This window comes from Pleurodeles waltl, chromosome 6 (assembly GCF_031143425.1).
Source record: "Pleurodeles waltl isolate 20211129_DDA chromosome 6, aPleWal1.hap1.20221129, whole genome shotgun sequence".
In the NCBI taxonomy this organism is placed as follows: Eukaryota; Metazoa; Chordata; class Amphibia; order Caudata; family Salamandridae; genus Pleurodeles; species Pleurodeles waltl.
The window spans coordinates 723,839,130-723,855,595 of record NC_090445.1 but is presented as its reverse complement, the minus strand read 5'-3'; the positions used below and the strand labels follow the sequence as shown (position 1 = coordinate 723,855,595).

Sequence of the window (16,466 nt, the reverse complement as noted above, 5' to 3'; positions counted from 1 at the left end):
CAGATTCACAGGTCATCCTGTTGGGTGGGGTGAATAATCACTTCTCACAGAGCAGGCTTTGTTTATGACCGCCTGAGAGCAAAGGCTCTCACCACTAGGGGGTGAGACTTATATCTGCTGGTGGCAGGCTGGCTAAAACTGGTCAGTCCACACACGGGTAGATGGTAGGTTTTCAGGGGGCACCTCTAAGATGCCATCTGCATGCATGTATTAATAAATCCATCACTGGCATCAGTCAGAGTTTATTAATACGCCAAGTTTGATACCAAATATTCCTATTTTCAGTGAAGCCATCATGTAGCTTGGGAACTCGTATTGACCAGTGTCCAGCACACATACTTAAAATGGCTTCCCTGTTCACTCACTATGTCTAAGAATCAACCAAAACATAGCAGGGGCATATCTGCTCATGCAGATATGTCCTCACGTGCAATGTAATGCACCCTCCCTTAGGGCTGTAAGGCCTGCTGTAGGGGTGACATACATATATTGCATGCAATGTTTAGGGGGCAACCGACACAGCTGTGTGCCATGTTGTGTTTTTACTTTTAGCTGCATCAAGACACGCAGCCTGCAATGGCAGTCTGCATGTACTAGGTGTGGGGTCCCTGAAGGTGGCACAATACATGGTGCAGCCCTTGGGGACCCTCTTTGGTACCTACCCTGTACCAGGGGCACCATTTACTAGAGATTTAATGGGGGGCAAAGGTGTCGCCAATTGGGGAACACTGGCACAGTTTTAGGGACAGGGATCTGGCTATGGGGACCTGGTTAGCAGGAACCCAGTGCACTTTCATTCAATATTGCATAATGTACCAGGCAAAAAGTGGGGGTGACCATGTCAAAAACAGGCACTTTCCTACAAAACAAACAGAAGAAATCCATTAACAGTGTTCAATCAGTTTGTGTGTTTTTATGAGAGTCCTAGCTCTTCTAGATAAAGTATTCTGCTCCTCTAAATCATCATGTTCATTTAATCCAGCCTGTTCTGGCTATGTCTCACACTTTTGACTCCAGTGTCTTCCTTGATTTTGAACTATTCTATTGTCCCCATTGCCCCTTACATCATCTCTTGAATGTACATATTTAAACTTCTGTAAGTATGCTTTATTTCTGGTTATTGTTCCTGTTTTCATCCTTAGCTGTAATTACTCTCCAACTTATTTTTTATGGAAAAGGATGAATATACATTCTGATTTTCTCACTTGCTTCTGTTTGATCAATACCAAATATCCAGTATGACATTTATATTCTTGTATGTTTTGTTTTCTGTGTATATTAAAATTGCATGTTTTCTTTGGTTTCTTTATCGGTTCTTCAAATCTCATGGTTTCTCTTGAGGGTTTGCAGGAAGTTGTGGCAGACCAGTCTGATTAAACTGTCCAAACATTAGCTCTGCGGGACACATGCCTGTTTACCCATGTGGAGTATTGTTGTAATCCCCCAACGCTTGACAGATGGTTACTGTGGGAGTTGATTTTTTAAAAAAGGTTCTGCCTTCTAAGATATTCTTGGCGTTCCACCACTGTATCTCTCTTTGTAACTTCTTTGTCATAGTGAACAGATCTTCCCAAATCCCAATTGCCTGTGGCCATTAACGTTGTAGCCACGGCTGGAATGATCTCATGTGTAATGGGGAACAATACATTAGGGGTATGCAAGATGCCGTCATGCCCATTACTTTCCCCACTGCCAGAGGCTGTCCTTTCTGGTAAATGCAAGCTTGATCTATCAGTGCCAGGATCCTCTTTGTAACAAGGAATGCCTATGCCTCCCTAGAGTTTGGTCTCGCTCTCAGAAATGTCTTCTCTCTCTCTCTCTCTCTCTCTCATAGTGGGGATGGTTCCTCCAGGTTCAAGGAAAATCCTAGTCTCTGGAGTGTCTCCACAACTGTTTTTGTGTTCTCCTGGCACAACCTGAATGACTTTGCCTTTAATAGAAAGTCATCTAGGTAAGGGTAGATAAGGTGGATTCCTCCCTATCTCCTCTACATACTGCAACTACAGCAAGATGCTTTGTGAAAATTCTTGGAGCAAACTTAAGCCTAAAATGAACCACCCTGAACTCATAGTTTAGGTTGTCCACAACGGTTATCAGGAACCTTGTGTCTAGTGTTCATCGACATACACAGGTAGCACCTTTGAGGACTATTGTTGGCATGTACTTACCTTTCTGCAGATCGAGAGGACCTCTTGCAGTGTGGCAATTTTGAACATTTGCTTCTTCAGGGAATTGTTCACAGTAAATAGGTCCAGAATGGGAGAATGTGCCCGAGTGTCTTCTGCGGCTTTGGCACAAGCATTCGTCTCTGGAGTCAATGCCAGTTCTAAGGGTTTACCGCCATGTGGTCTTTCAAGCTCAACTCATGGGATTCTTTGCATTTGTGTCTGCTACTTATCACCAGTAGTTTCAGTGTGTTAAGGTAACTTTGAAGGATTTTACGTTTGAATGTTTCAGTTCAGCCCCACTATGCTCCTGTGGTGTTATCTGGTGCTTCTTCGTCTCACTGTCCTTCCGAGTCTTCAACGTTTTCTAACTCTGTTTCAATAAAGTCCTTTGCATCAAAACCCTCCCTTAGCACCACCTTTCTTTCCTTTGGGACTTCCTCATTGCTCTGCATCTCAGATCTCTCAGCAATATTTTCTGCTGTGACTGACTGACTGACTCATGGCATAGTGAGCCCACCACCTCTGCTTCTCTCTAGTTTTCAGTGTGTGGGGCAGAAACTCTGCACAAACGTCACAGGCTTTCAATTTGTGGTCCTTAGGCAGACTATGGTTGTGTGAGAGCATTTTTACTAGTTAAGATTAATAATCATTAATCTAACAATATGTTTTGTAGGCCTAATCAATTACTGCTCATAAACACAGCTTTGCTTTCAAAGCTTGCACAGAGGCATGCATTTAGTTTAAACTACCGACAGGCACATAACTTTTATTTTTGATTTCCTCTTTGTTAGTTACGACCTGTGTCTCGGTCACAAGTATGTGTCTTTTCATGTCCCAAATGTTTTATTGCAACAGTAGACCCAAGTAAGAAGTGCTGTAATGTTAGATCAATCCTAAAGGTTATTTCTTTATGAACAGGCTGAGTTACAGAAAGTGTATGGAAAGGGAGTGATGTCAATGTCAAATGTAGTGTACCTTGACTTGTTTTGTCTTGTAGAGTGAGAACCAGAGTGAAAAGAAAATAATATTGAAAATGTTGCAGAAAATATTAATTTTTATCTTGTGATTAGGACATTCTTTGTTAAACTTGTAAAATCAACTGAAGTTTTCCTGTTCTCAAGAAGACATCATCATTTCATTGACAAATCAAAAGTTATCTTTGCAAGACTAGTAATTTGTTTCTGTTCTAGTATTGTATAAATGCGGGTTCCCAGGCTAGATGATAGGAGTTACAGATTCTGTCAGGCTTAGACACTATCCGGCACAGGCTGAAACTCTCTTAGATACTCTTCAGAGCGCTATACTCAAATACGTTTTGACTTCACTCTTTGCTGATGCATCTCAGATTCACTCTGAGAGCTATTAAATTAATGTTATGCTATTAAGACTTAAATGAGTTTTCTTGAACCTCTCTATATGGAAAGTTCTATTATATTTTTATGCATCTACATCTCAAGGATAGAGCTCTTCATGAGTTCTGTTATTGATTTCTTTACTCTGAATTCGACTTGAATAGGGACTAGATTTATGGAACGAGCTTCATGCATTGTTCTGTAATAGTATATTGATGAACTGCTAATAAAAAGAACTTCATTAATAAAAGATTAAATAAAGACTTTAAATATGATCCAACTCTCATTATTGACTTCTATCCAAATGCAAATGATTGTAAATGTTGATTTACTGATGATTTGCAGTTTGTGACTTTCCTCCTGACTACTTCAAAGATCCCACCTCTTGGGCCCAGCGAAGTGTGGGAACTTCATGTTTCTGAATAGAGTGATCATTAGTAAATGGAGTTCCCAATAGACCAAGTGACACGTCGTCAGTTCTAAACCTTGTGGATGCCCTTCTGGGCACACTTGTGATGGCATTCCAGGCAAAACCTAATGGGTATATACTCCATATCCAACTTCATTCTAAAACCCATGGGTTGAATGTTCGCCTGTTGAAAAAAAAGCTACTGAAACTTTGGTTTTCTTAAGTGCTTACTCATTTCCTTCAATGTCAGTTGTTCAATCTGCAGTTCACGTCAGGTTTTTTTAAATCCTTTTGTCTTCGGTCTCCAACGACTTCTGCATCCCTTGTAGACACATGAATCTGAGGATGGAGACCATGCATAATATCTTCTGGGACCTGCGTCTGACGTCACAAAGGTGTGACATTACCCCAAATGGTTTAAGATAACCAGAAAGGAAGAAAAAAAAGAGGAAATTTAAGAGACAATTCCGGACTTAACCATTAGATGGTGGAATCATGCAGAACGTGAATCTAGAAAAGATTCACACAGCAGAACCTTTCTACCTCAATAGTCAGTCAGGAAATATTCCTCATAAGGTGAACCACATAAGCTGAATAACATCATCATAAGCAGTAGGAGGATGCTGGATGGCTTATCTAACTAATTTTTACACAAAGCCTTTCTTGATTAGTGTCGCTTAAGGCACATAAGTACTCCCCTGCTCCCAACAAGCAACAAAAGAGTTAAAGATTCATGAGGCTTGTCACCTTCAGTGCAGCATAATATATGCAAATAGGATGCTTTGGATGACTACCATTCTTGGGTGGACGATGTGGGGGTCCCACTGCTCAAGCCTACGTTTCAGGACCTGGTGTGTGCATCTACTGTTTTAGTTTTCCTACTTAAGGATATTGTTGGTCCACAAAATGTCCTTAAATTTCATCCCAATAGGATTAGAAACTACAATCAAATAACTGACTCATCGTGAAACATAGGACAGTACTTCATCATTGTGTCCATAGCCACCTGGATGAAGACACCTGTAAGATCCTTAAGCCTAAATGTCTCAAAACAATGGTAGAGGATAGGGTGTACAACTTCCCGGGTGTGGCAGCAGAATGACAAACTTTATGTAAAGTTCAAGGAGAGACTCTAAAATATCTTGATAAGTCACTTAAGTCATGCCAGGATAAGATTGATGTTTCCTGCCCTTGGGCAATTTCAGTAGTGAAATCTTGGCACAGCACTGAAAGAGGGCCCTTACACGTGTCTCAAACTTTGTGACATGGATTTTAGGGAAGCTGCTTCAGATAGGCAAGGTCTACTCTTCAGTGTTTCATCTCTGGACATGACCCAGTTTTCTATACAGGTCTTTACTAGGGGTGTATTTGACAGTGAAGAGGAAAGCTGGATGTGTTATCATGGCAGGGATTAACAAAGATATTTCCTGTATGGCAGCAGTTAAGGAATCTCAGACAGGAAGTTCCCCCGGACAGACCTTCAGTATTAAGACTTAACAGGTTACTTTGATGGTTGTGCCTCTAAATACTCCTCTTTTTCCATTGTGCAGAAACTTAAGATTCACCGCCTTTTCAAGGTGTAGAAAGAAAGAACCATTGAGTTTTGGTAATCAATTGCTGTTAATATATAGATATTTACTTCAATTGAACTTTTTTTGTTTTCTATTGAGGAGGAGCTTCTTCAAAATAGCATGGAGGATATGTTCTACAAAAGAGACATTAAGCATGCTACTACCACAAGACGGGGTTAGTTTCAACACGTTTGAGGTGAAGAACAAACGGAAGGGCAGGAGACCAGGGCATTAGCCTAAGGCAGGTCAACCTATTGAAGGGTACCAGCACTGTAATTGAGGAAATTTACCTCTTTTGCAATATTTTTGTCCTCGCTAAATGGATGATAAAGTTGAATGTCTATTTCTTGGTTCCAATCTGTTCAGAAGATAAACGCTTCCTCTAGTGAATTTGGAAGGGTGTAAACTGACTGTAATGGAGGAAGCTGATATGGAATGGGTCCATTCAGAAAGGGGAATATTGACCTTAAAGTTAGGTCTACCCTGGACGGACTAGAAAATACTCTAGAGGAGAATGACTGATCAGGCAAATTAGTTTATTTAATGTTTTATTTTACGAGCACTGACTATCTCTCCTCGAGTTTTCAGTCTTGCCACGAAAATGTTATTTTTCCAATCTGTGGTAACAAAACAATTTTGACTTTTTTGAGGCTCTTAGAATACTTCCCTGGTCTAATTCCAGTGGTGGAGCTGAATTTCAGTTAATGCTTAATTAGAGTAATGAAGATCAAACACATTTAGTTAAGTTAGACTTTGTCTATTTAGCACTTCTCAGTTATTTGATGTTATGAATTGTTTTGCTATACCTCAGAATGTTCCATTCTTGTAGTGCCTTGTAGTATGAGGCCATGTCTACATTAAGGCTCCAAACAAACATTTGTTCGCCTCTTCCGTGCTTAAGCATTTGAGGAGTCTATGTTTGGTTAATAAACCCCTAAGGAATGATCTTTATCGCTCTGCTCAGCGTCTTACCAACAAACCAAGAAGAACACAAAGAAGAAGACAAAGGCGGTCATTGTGAACATGGCGATTCGGCCCACCATGTCGGCAGTGGCGGCTGAAGCCGCCAGCCGGCATGGCGGGCCAAACCGCCACATAATGAACAGGTTGACGGCCGCCAGCCGTCACCCACCGCCAAGCTCCCACCGCCAGGCAGCGCAACCCTGTGGATAATGTTTCATATGCCGCCAGCCTTTTCCTGGCGGGATATCCCACCAGGAAAAGGCTGGCGGAGGGGGTGCCCCGGGGCACCCCTGGGGGCCCCTGCACTGCCCATGCACTTTGCATGGGCATTGCAGGGGCCCCCGTGCAGGCCCAATCATGCATGTCACTGCCCAATTTACAGGCAGTGACATGCGCAACGGGTGCTGCGGCACCCGCCGCACACCAACATTGGCGGCGGCTCCTAATGGAGCTGCCCTCAATGTTACGGCCGTGTTCCCCGCCAGGCCGGCGGGCAGAGACACTGTCTCCGCCCGCCGGCCTGGCGGGGAAAACATTATACGGCCAGCGGGTTTTCCAGGGGGCTGGCGGTCGATGAAAAGACCGCCAGCCTGAACATGGCGGGAAATCCTGCTGTGTTCAAAATGAGGGCCAAAGTCTTCAGCTGCTTCAAAAACTACTCCATAGACAACAGCATGCTTGAACTCATCTCTTACCTGCACGTCCAACACCACCATGCTTCTAAACAAGTTAAAAACATTTTTGGGGAAACCGTGTGAGCATCCATGCTCCAATAAAAACATGCAAGTGTGAGCAAAAGCCTTTAGCACCCAGGCACTGTAAGGACATTGTTGACACTAAATAGTCCATCCACAGACAGGAAAGAAAATCGAGGAAAAACAGAAAGATTACCTCATTACAATTACGTCTCCTGGCACAACACGCAAACAGCTCATCACATCTGCCAAAGTAGAGTACTATAACACCATCAGCAAAGCCAACACCAGAAAGCAGAACACTTTTCAAGACAATCAAGCACAGGATCAATTCCCTGTCATACCCACCTATTCCTCACTCTGCAGAAAAGTGCAATGCCATCAAACTCTTATTCAGAGCAAAAATACAGGAAAAATCCGACACCACATCAACAACACCAAGCCTGATACATCTCTTATAGCCAACCCTTCCCGTAGAATACCGTAGTGGTCAGCTCACAAAGCCCTAGCTATTGTAGATTTTGCCAACATATTCAACTACCTCTAAGCCACCTCTAATGAAGATGGTCTCTCAACCTCGTCCTTTATCTAAGCTCTCTATGGAGGCACTATTTCACCCCTAATCAAAACTGTCAAAACCTCCCTCACTTAAAGCTATCCTCCCAGAATCTCTCAAGTCTGGCCAGATCCTCTCAAACCTTAAAAAACCTTCCATTAGACCCTGATAACATAGCCAACTATTGTCTCATCAATCACAGAAAGATCTTTGATCAAGCAGCCTATGTTCATCTCCAAGATCACATCAATGATAACCATCTCTTGAATGACTACCAGTATGGCTTCAGATCACGCTGTAGCATAGAGATGCTACCTTTCACATTATAGATGATGCAGTCTTGACAATAGATGAAGATGCCTCCTTTTAGAGCTGGATATTTCAGTTATCTTTGACAGTTGATAATCCTACCTTCATAAACAATCTGAAGTCTCAAAGGGGATTCACCAGATATGTCCTTCAGTGAGCCTCCCAGTTTTCACCACCACCAGTTTGTTCACGTTGACACCTTCAAGTCCCTAAAGATCTCTATCTCCTGTGAAGTCCCTGCAGGTTCCATAATGTCTCCTGTCACCTTCATCCTCTACATGGAGCCACTTAGCCCACTATTGACAGATAACAGCATCAAGATTCACCACGATGCTGATACTACACAACTCTACTTAAAAGTCTGATCTTCTTCATACATCCAATGCCTCACACACTGCCTGCACATCATCCAGACATGAATGTTCGGCACTTACCTGAAGCTCAACCCAACCAAGACACAATTATTGTTATTTACCAAGTACAACAAATAAAAAAGCACCAACCTCACTCAATAATATGAACCTTAACGGCTTTGAACCACAACTTTCACTAAATGCTAAGTCTTTGGATTCACCTTGCTCATCAACATCACCTTCAAGACACACATTACCAAAAACTAAATAAAAGCAAACCATCTCTCTCTTCTAGAGAATGCTAAACTGTTTCTTCTGGTAAGTGTCTTCAGAACTACTGTTCAGTCAAACCTTCATACTCTCACATCTGGGTGGTAGTAGTGCGGTGCTCCATGGCCTCTCCGACTCCACACTGGCCCCCTTAAGGGCATTCTACACATCGCAGTAGTTATCATCCAGGCCTTAATAATAATGATCACATCATCCCCATTCTGACAGAACTCCATGGCATTGACTCCTTTCTTAGCTTGCACCATCTTCAAAACTAGCTGCATCATTTACAAACTCAGAATTCAGAAACCATCTCTGGTTTTCGGCACGCCCACAACATCCACAGATTGAAGTCTAAGAAGCATAGAAAAGAAAAAACAAGGTAGCAGGCCTTTTTGAAACAAAATCCCCATTGTCATCAGGACCACTCAATGCAGCTCCAATTTAGGAAAGAGTGGATTACCCATCAACAACCTAGCCATCGTTCCTAGCACTCAATTACTTTATGCTTGTCTTTGATGGTTTTCTGCTCATTAGCTAGGTTCACTCTATAGAAATACCATATACAATGAGGCAATACGTTCTTGATGTGGTATTCTGTTCCATCACTGGCCATTTGATGATAGAGAAGTTAGCAAATAAAGAGATATGCACTTAACACATGCCTTTGTGATTTTAATGCTATCTAGTTTTTCTAGCCACATCAAGTAAGCAATACTAAGAATGACAATACCAGCTCAGTTATCGAACACCTGAATGTTTGCTGCTTAGAATAAAATAGCTCACATTCCATTTAGAATCTTTTCAAAACTCACCAATCGGAGGCGCCAAGCTTCCTTCACCTAAAATAACAAATTGAACATGTGAAGGACTGCAGGACAATCACAAACAAAATAAATGATGTTTAAATACCTGATTATAATTACACAGGATTGACCATTTAACAGAGCACACCTCCAATTGAATTGCCACTTGGTGTTTAAATCAAATATATCATTATTCTAAGTCAGGTGTACTTGTTTTTACCGAGTTTAGAAGAAAAAAAGCACAATGAGCCACGTCTTGACTCAGATGTGTGTTGCAAACTCACCTTTGAATTCAGCAGCATGTGCTTAACGCACCCAGCTGCCATGCCTGCAAGGGCATGTCCCATACCACCTGGCTATGGCTCTCCACCCCCTCTTATAGAGAAAGCATGGGTGTCAATATTGCTACTTCCAAAGCTTCCTAACTTATCGGGCCAATAAGTAATTGATGAGGAAGGGAAGATGTTCAGGTGTAAAACCAGAAGAAATAAACAACAGACTGTGCAGACAATGCATTCAAAGAGAAGGCAGGTAATAATCCAACACTGCCATACTGTAAGCCTTTCCATCTGGTACCCACAGCCCCCACAACAGCCCATAGTGTAAATAGCATGTGTTATGCTTGCCTTGATGTCTCTTGCGGGGTCAGGAGAGCCATCTTCTTGGAAAAGCAGCTGGGCATTTTGAATGTCCTCCTAAGAACAAAACTGGACAGTGTTAATTTGTAATTGATAATACCATGCAGCACTTTTATCCCTATTGACATGAAATTCATTTGCTCATAGTAGTGTTGTATGAGTTCAGGTGTATGTCTGCATGTCTTTTGCTCTCAAGAGTCTTGCGATTCAACACTATCCGAGCAGTAGGCAGACATGCATCACAGCAGAGCCACCACTCTGTAGCACTGGATTCCCTCACATACACCATAACTATCTCTCTGGTGAAATATATTAATCAGTGGGTTGCTAAAACTCTAGCTTGTACATAAATAAGCTTGTTTTCAAGTTTGGAGTATGCATGCATGTTCAAGAACATAGATTATTACCAAGTATAAACATTCATTGTGCCTTCGTCTTAGACAGAAGTTCCACAAAATACTTTATGCATGTGTGTGTCACACTGCTGGAATATTCACAAATACACAGAAAAACAGAGTATCGTACTCAGATATTTTATACATATATGCACCTGTTGCATTAGAGTGAAGAATAACATTGCAAAAGCAACCATCCTCAGGAAGGCCAGGTAAGATTCAAATTCACTGGAGAAACACAATCACATTGTATGTCTTGCTCACAAACCCGGTAGCTCATACACAGTCATGTGAGTCAAAGTCAATATTCTATATCACAGGCGGCTCCTCCTTCTTCCCTAATGGTGAATTATCATGATGCCGTACACCAACTGTGGTGACATAGCACAATAAATGGAAAGGCAGCAAGGCATATTTGCAAGCTGGCATGAGGCCAGTCACCCATCATTAATCACTTTGTGACCCCCCAAAAAACGGGCTGTGTCTTGAATTCCTGACAGCAAAGCACGAGGCTGCCCACAATGTCTGTGGATCAAAGTGTTTGAGCAGGTCACACCTACTGGCCTGTGAACAAAGATCCGAGACAGGGAATTCAGACTTCACTGAACTCGGTTGGTAGCCGTACAGCGATGACTTGCAACCTGTCACCCAACTTTCCGCTGGTACGAGAAATCAGTGGCTACATCCTCTGTGACTCACTAGCACGAGCTCCTGACATGTGGAACTCTGAAGTATCTGCCCACCTGGGGCTCAACGAAGCACACTAATTCTTCAGTCCACTAAGGAGACATTCCTTCGTTACTGAGGAGATTCTGCTATCTAGTGTCCTTCCAAAAGGGTGATGGCTGTCCATCGCCATGACACACTTGCTGGGCCATCTAATGGTCTCTAAACAAAATTTGCACTTAACATATGTGCACTCACTTGCAAAGATTACTGATCAGAATGGAGCAGACTTTGCCAATTATGCTTGAATACAGTCTCTTCATAACCACATACCTTATCTCCCCTTCCTTGAAAGAGATACAATATTGGTCTTCATTTGGGGACTCAACTCATGGTTCCCCCTTAAACTCCACGGAATGCAACATCTCCTCCCAACACCCTTCTCTTTTTGTCTGAGAAATAATCTAGTGTTGAAATAAGTATAATACCATGAGCAGGGCCTCACCTACCTCAAGGGTAAGTCGACCTAACATATTTTAGTAACTGATAACCTGAACTAGGCATCTTTTCTACGCAATTTAAGAATTGCATAGGGGGACCTGGCCCTTTTTTCCAGGTTATTCCCACACTTTTTACCTTCTTCCTCCTATTTTATCTGACCTGTTTTGTTGGCTTTACGACTCTCTGTCTAAATTGTATTGGTGATTGGTTTATCCGTGATTGGCATATTTGATTTACGTGTAAGTCCCTAATAAAGTGCACTATCTGTGCCTAGGGCCTGTAAATCAAATGCTGCAACACTGACTGTGCCGCCCATATGAGTAGCCGTGTGAACATGTCTCAGACCTGCTACTGCAGTGTCTGTGTGGTCAGTTTTGAACTGCCAGTTTGACCTGGCAAGTGCACCCACCTGGCAGGCCCAAACCTTCCCCTTAACTACATGTAAGTCACCCCTAAGGTAGGGCCCAAGAAAGCCCCATGGGCAGGGGCAGTGTATTTAAAAGATAAAAAGGTAGGACATACTGGTATAATGTACATGTCCTGATAGTGAAATACTGCTAAATTCTGTTTTCACTATTGCCAGGCCTATCTCTCCCATAGGTTAACATGGGAATTACCTTCAAATATCTTTTAAGTGTAATTTCGCATTCGGAGAAGATAGAGATATTGAGTTTGGGGACTTTGAACACACAATTTAAAACTTTTGGTGAAGTTAGTTTTTAGATTGATAGTTTGAAAATGCCACTTTTAGAAAGTGGGCATTTTCTTACTTAGCCATGCTGTGCCTCTGCCAATCTGTGGAATACACATCTGGTTCAGAATGACCGTTAGGCTGTTTGTGAATTCAGTCTAGACAGTCACACAAAGGGAGCTGAGGTGTGCCCAACATATCCTGATGGATCTTCCTGGGCTAGAGTAGTATGAGGAGCTGACACTTGCACCTGAATGGGGCTGTGCCTGTCCTTACACACAACAGTCTCCAACCCTCTGGAGTGTGTCTGGAGCCAGGGCAGGAAATGCAGACTTTTGTGCACTACAAAGCCTTTCCTTTGAAGTTTGCCTAAATGAGTATAAGTATTGGGCCTCTGAAACCACAACTTCAGAACACTTTGGGTCTGAGGACATTCTGCCAGGAAGAAGAGCTGGATGCTATAGGAGGGCCTGTCACCTTGTCTGTCACTTTGTTGTGCTGACCTGCTGCTTCTGTCCTGGGAGTGAAAGGACTGGACTTTGCTTTCTACATCCTGCTTTCTAAGGTTCTCCAAGGGCCAAAACTGAGTTTGCTTCTTGTTAGAAGCCTCAGGGACATCAAAAGCCTAATCTGCCAGCACCTGGACTTTCTTGCTGAGAGTCCTGACTTGCCAAGTAGTGCCAAATCCAGTTCCTGGGTCCTTGGAAGTGAGTTCTGGTAAAACCAAGTCCATTGAATCCATAATGACTTTGGAACCAACACCGCAGTCTGACTCTGTACTGCTGCCTGCACCAGGAGCTGTGGTCCCCGCTGAGTCCAATGACTGCAACCGACGCTGCAGACCCAATGCCACTGCAGCACCTCCAAAGTCCCGCCACAGCGTGATTCCTGAGTGCTGTGTCCCCAACGTCCAGAATACCCGACTCCAACCCCGCAGCACCTCTGGCCAGGTGGTAGTTGACGCTTCTCATCTTGACCTGCTGGATTCATCGACTGCACCCGATCGTAAGGAACCGACGGCTTGCCACTACCGCCGCATCACCTCTCCTGCAATTGCAAGGAACCTACGCCTCACCTACCCTGCCTCGCAGTATGGAACTGACACCTCACCTCCTCGGTAGTAGTAACGAACCAACGCCACACCGGCTCCAGCAACACCTCACCTACCCGACTCTGTGCAACACCTACTTCCTCATCGTTTTTCAAGGTACTGTACCTGGGTGTCTGTGCGACTCCATGACCAGCCCGCACTCCCTTGCGAGTGGCATTGGGGAATGACTCCATCAACAATGTTGTGATAGCCCTAGTTGGAGCTATTGTGTTTCTAAGCAGTTTTCTGAGATTTAATCTTTAAAAATGTGTATCTTTTCTTGTGTATGCTGGATGTTTGCCATTTTGGTCTTGCTAATTTCAGATAAATGTTGGCTATTTTTCTAAACGGATGGGGAGTACTTTTTGGTGTTTTCACTGTGTTACTGTGTGTGTGTGTGTGTGTGTGTACAAATACTTTACACATTGCCTCCGAGATAAGCCTGACTGCTCGCGCCAAGCTACCAAAGGAGTGAGCAGGGGTATCTTAGCTGTGGGGCTCCCTTGCCCTGACTAAAATGAGAGTCCTTAATGGGCAGTGTGCAAATCACTGCCAACTACAGACCCCATTTTTAACATTGGTGATCAGTGATGGGATGTGACATGTATTTGTACTTTACATACAGTGATTGGTGTAGGCAACTCCCATATCGCAGACCATTACATACTAGCATACTGTTTTTCTCTTTCTGTTTTTGCAACTCTTGAGGTTTGGCCACAATCATGTCTCAGTCTGGTGAGCCATTAGTGATAGCTGCAGAGTTAGGGTTTGAGCAGGAGAGGATGGAAACCTATACGGCGCCTCAGCTCAAAATGTTCTGCAGGATGGCCTTTCAAAGGCCTCACTAGGAAGGAGGAGCTGCAAAAGGCGCTAAGGGCCTGGTTGGGAGCCAGGTGAGCACACAGAAGATGAGAATGATGTTGCGGAGGAGGAGGAACAAAGTTTGCACCTGGGTTGGCTGGAGGAACCAGCATCTCCTGTGGGGCAGGGGGCTAGCCCGAATGGTGGAACAGCTCCCTCCAGAGCTGCCAGTAGAGTTCCCTCTCCAGGTTTGTCTCCAGAGGAGCTAGAGAATAGGCAGACAGCCAGGAAGATGGCATAGGCCCTGGTAAAGCTTAAGTTAAAGCAGGAGAGAGAAAAAGCTTTGGAGGAAATGAGACTGGGCTTGGAGGAGGAAAAAGCTCTTTTAGCTCAGGAGCACAGTCTGGTGAATCTGGAAGCCAGGAAGGCTGGGTTCGGCTCAGATGGTGGAGCAAAAGTACCATATTCAGTACTGAAAAAAAGGTCCACATACCAAGAGACATGGTTTCTCAGGAGGGAGATAACATACACCAGGGAGCTCACACATATGAGGTAGCTCCAGAAGTGCACAGGATCCCTGAGGTGGACTGGGGAACTGGCATGGGGAGTCATATTACTGGTGGTGGGAGGGACACTCTTCAGGCTCTAGAAGGGAGTGACAGGGAGAGGTGTACCCCATGGAGGAAACCCTGGTTAGGGAGTATGTAGTCACCCCAGCTGATGGTAGTTTGAGTTTGATGAGCACTCCTATACTGTCTCGCCAGATGGGGGATGATGTGGGGTACTTTTTCGAGGCACTGGATGGCTGGGTGAAGGGTAGTATGGTTAACGCATGTTAGGGGGTGTACAATTTGATTGCTGGAGAGCATATGTTCAGTCACAGTTTTCCACAGGAACGCCAACACCTGGTGGAGTGCGAGTTCTCTGACCCCAGGGAGCTTGCATTGGAGGCAGATCTCTGGGTGAGTGCCAGAGTGTCTAGGATGGCATTGGGGAGTGATCCCAAGGAGGATGGCTCAGGGTTTCCCCTTCAGAGTGAGGGGGAGGGTTGCAGTGACCCAAGCAGATCCCAGTGTAGAAGGTGCAGAGAACGGTCCCAAAACCTTTCAAGGAGTAGGAGAAAGGGTGGGAGTGGGCAGAGGCCCAGGACACCCTATCTTCAGCCCCAGTGCTTGGATTGCTCTCACAGGGGGCACAGGCACAGGAGCCTGGTCTGTACCAGGAGACCCTCCACTGATGGGAGTCCCATAGTGCCAGGAGAACTTGGGGAGAGTTGGGAGGGGGGCTGTCACAAGCATCCCACCAGTTCTGGTGTCTGGCAGCACCACCTCAAAGAGGAGGGTGCAGAAGTCTGGGTTGGGTTGGGAGACCAGTTGCAGGGCAGCACCCCTGAACTGGCAGGAGAATTGTGCAGGACGGCCACCAGAGGCACCCTGACAGTTCTGCAGTCTAGGGGTACAACTTCTAAAAAGGAGGGTACAGAGCTCTGGGAAGGAGTGCTGTGGTAGGAAGGCCTCACCCATGACCGCCCTTAAGGTACAGACCCTGGGCTGGAGTACCAGTCTCAGGATACAACCCCTGAATAGGTGGGAGGGAGACTGGACAAAGGGTGCCAGTCACCTGGGGCTACCGCCCCCCACTCTGAGAAACCACAGAGGTTAGAGAGCCCTGGAGGTGATGAGGTCTGGCTCTCCTCACTGACCACTGTGGGTTGCTGTCCTTGTGGACATAGTGGCGCCTGGGTCGGGGACAGGAGTCACACCCTGAGGGTGGAATGGGCAACACCCATTTGTTGACCATGGTGGTACTGTCTGCCTACTGAGATACATCTGTGCGCCAAGAAAGGTTAGGTGCTGCGCACATGGCGTCTGCAGATTAGAAGGATTCCCCATAGGTTAGCCTAGTGGGCCCTGAGATTATGGACAGAGGAATCGAACTGGGTTCAGAAAGGTGAAGAACTGAAACACACCTCTGCTGTTGCGGGCCAGAATCCATGTTCTGTCGCCCTAAGCAGGGCAAGGTATTGATTGGTCTACCCTGGCTTTTAGCTGGGAGGAGGTTGTGTTGGACGTGGCCCTTTTTGCAGGGTTATTCTCACACTTTTTGCCTTCTTCCTCTTATTGTTCTGCCATTTTCTTTTTTACCTTGGTTTTTGCAGGGTTATTCACACACTTTTTGCCTTCTTTCTCCTATTGTTCTGCCATTTTTTGTTGACCTTAGGACTCTGGGCAC

General features: G+C 44.5%; 1 protein-coding gene across 2 annotated transcripts in view; it reads right to left on the bottom strand.

Moving 5' to 3' along the window:
* Nucleotides 1-16,466, bottom strand: part of SFXN4 (sideroflexin 4) — a 160,422-nt gene that overhangs the window by 103,931 nt on the left and 40,025 nt on the right. For both annotated transcript variants that reach the window (XM_069239240.1, XM_069239241.1), the window contains exons 3-4: nucleotides 10,079-10,147; nucleotides 9,462-9,488 (exon numbers count right to left, since the gene is read on the bottom strand). In XM_069239240.1, coding sequence (XP_069095341.1) covers nucleotides 9,462-9,488; nucleotides 10,079-10,147 — 96 coding nt within the window. The remainder of the gene's footprint in view (nucleotides 1-9,461; nucleotides 9,489-10,078; nucleotides 10,148-16,466) is intronic.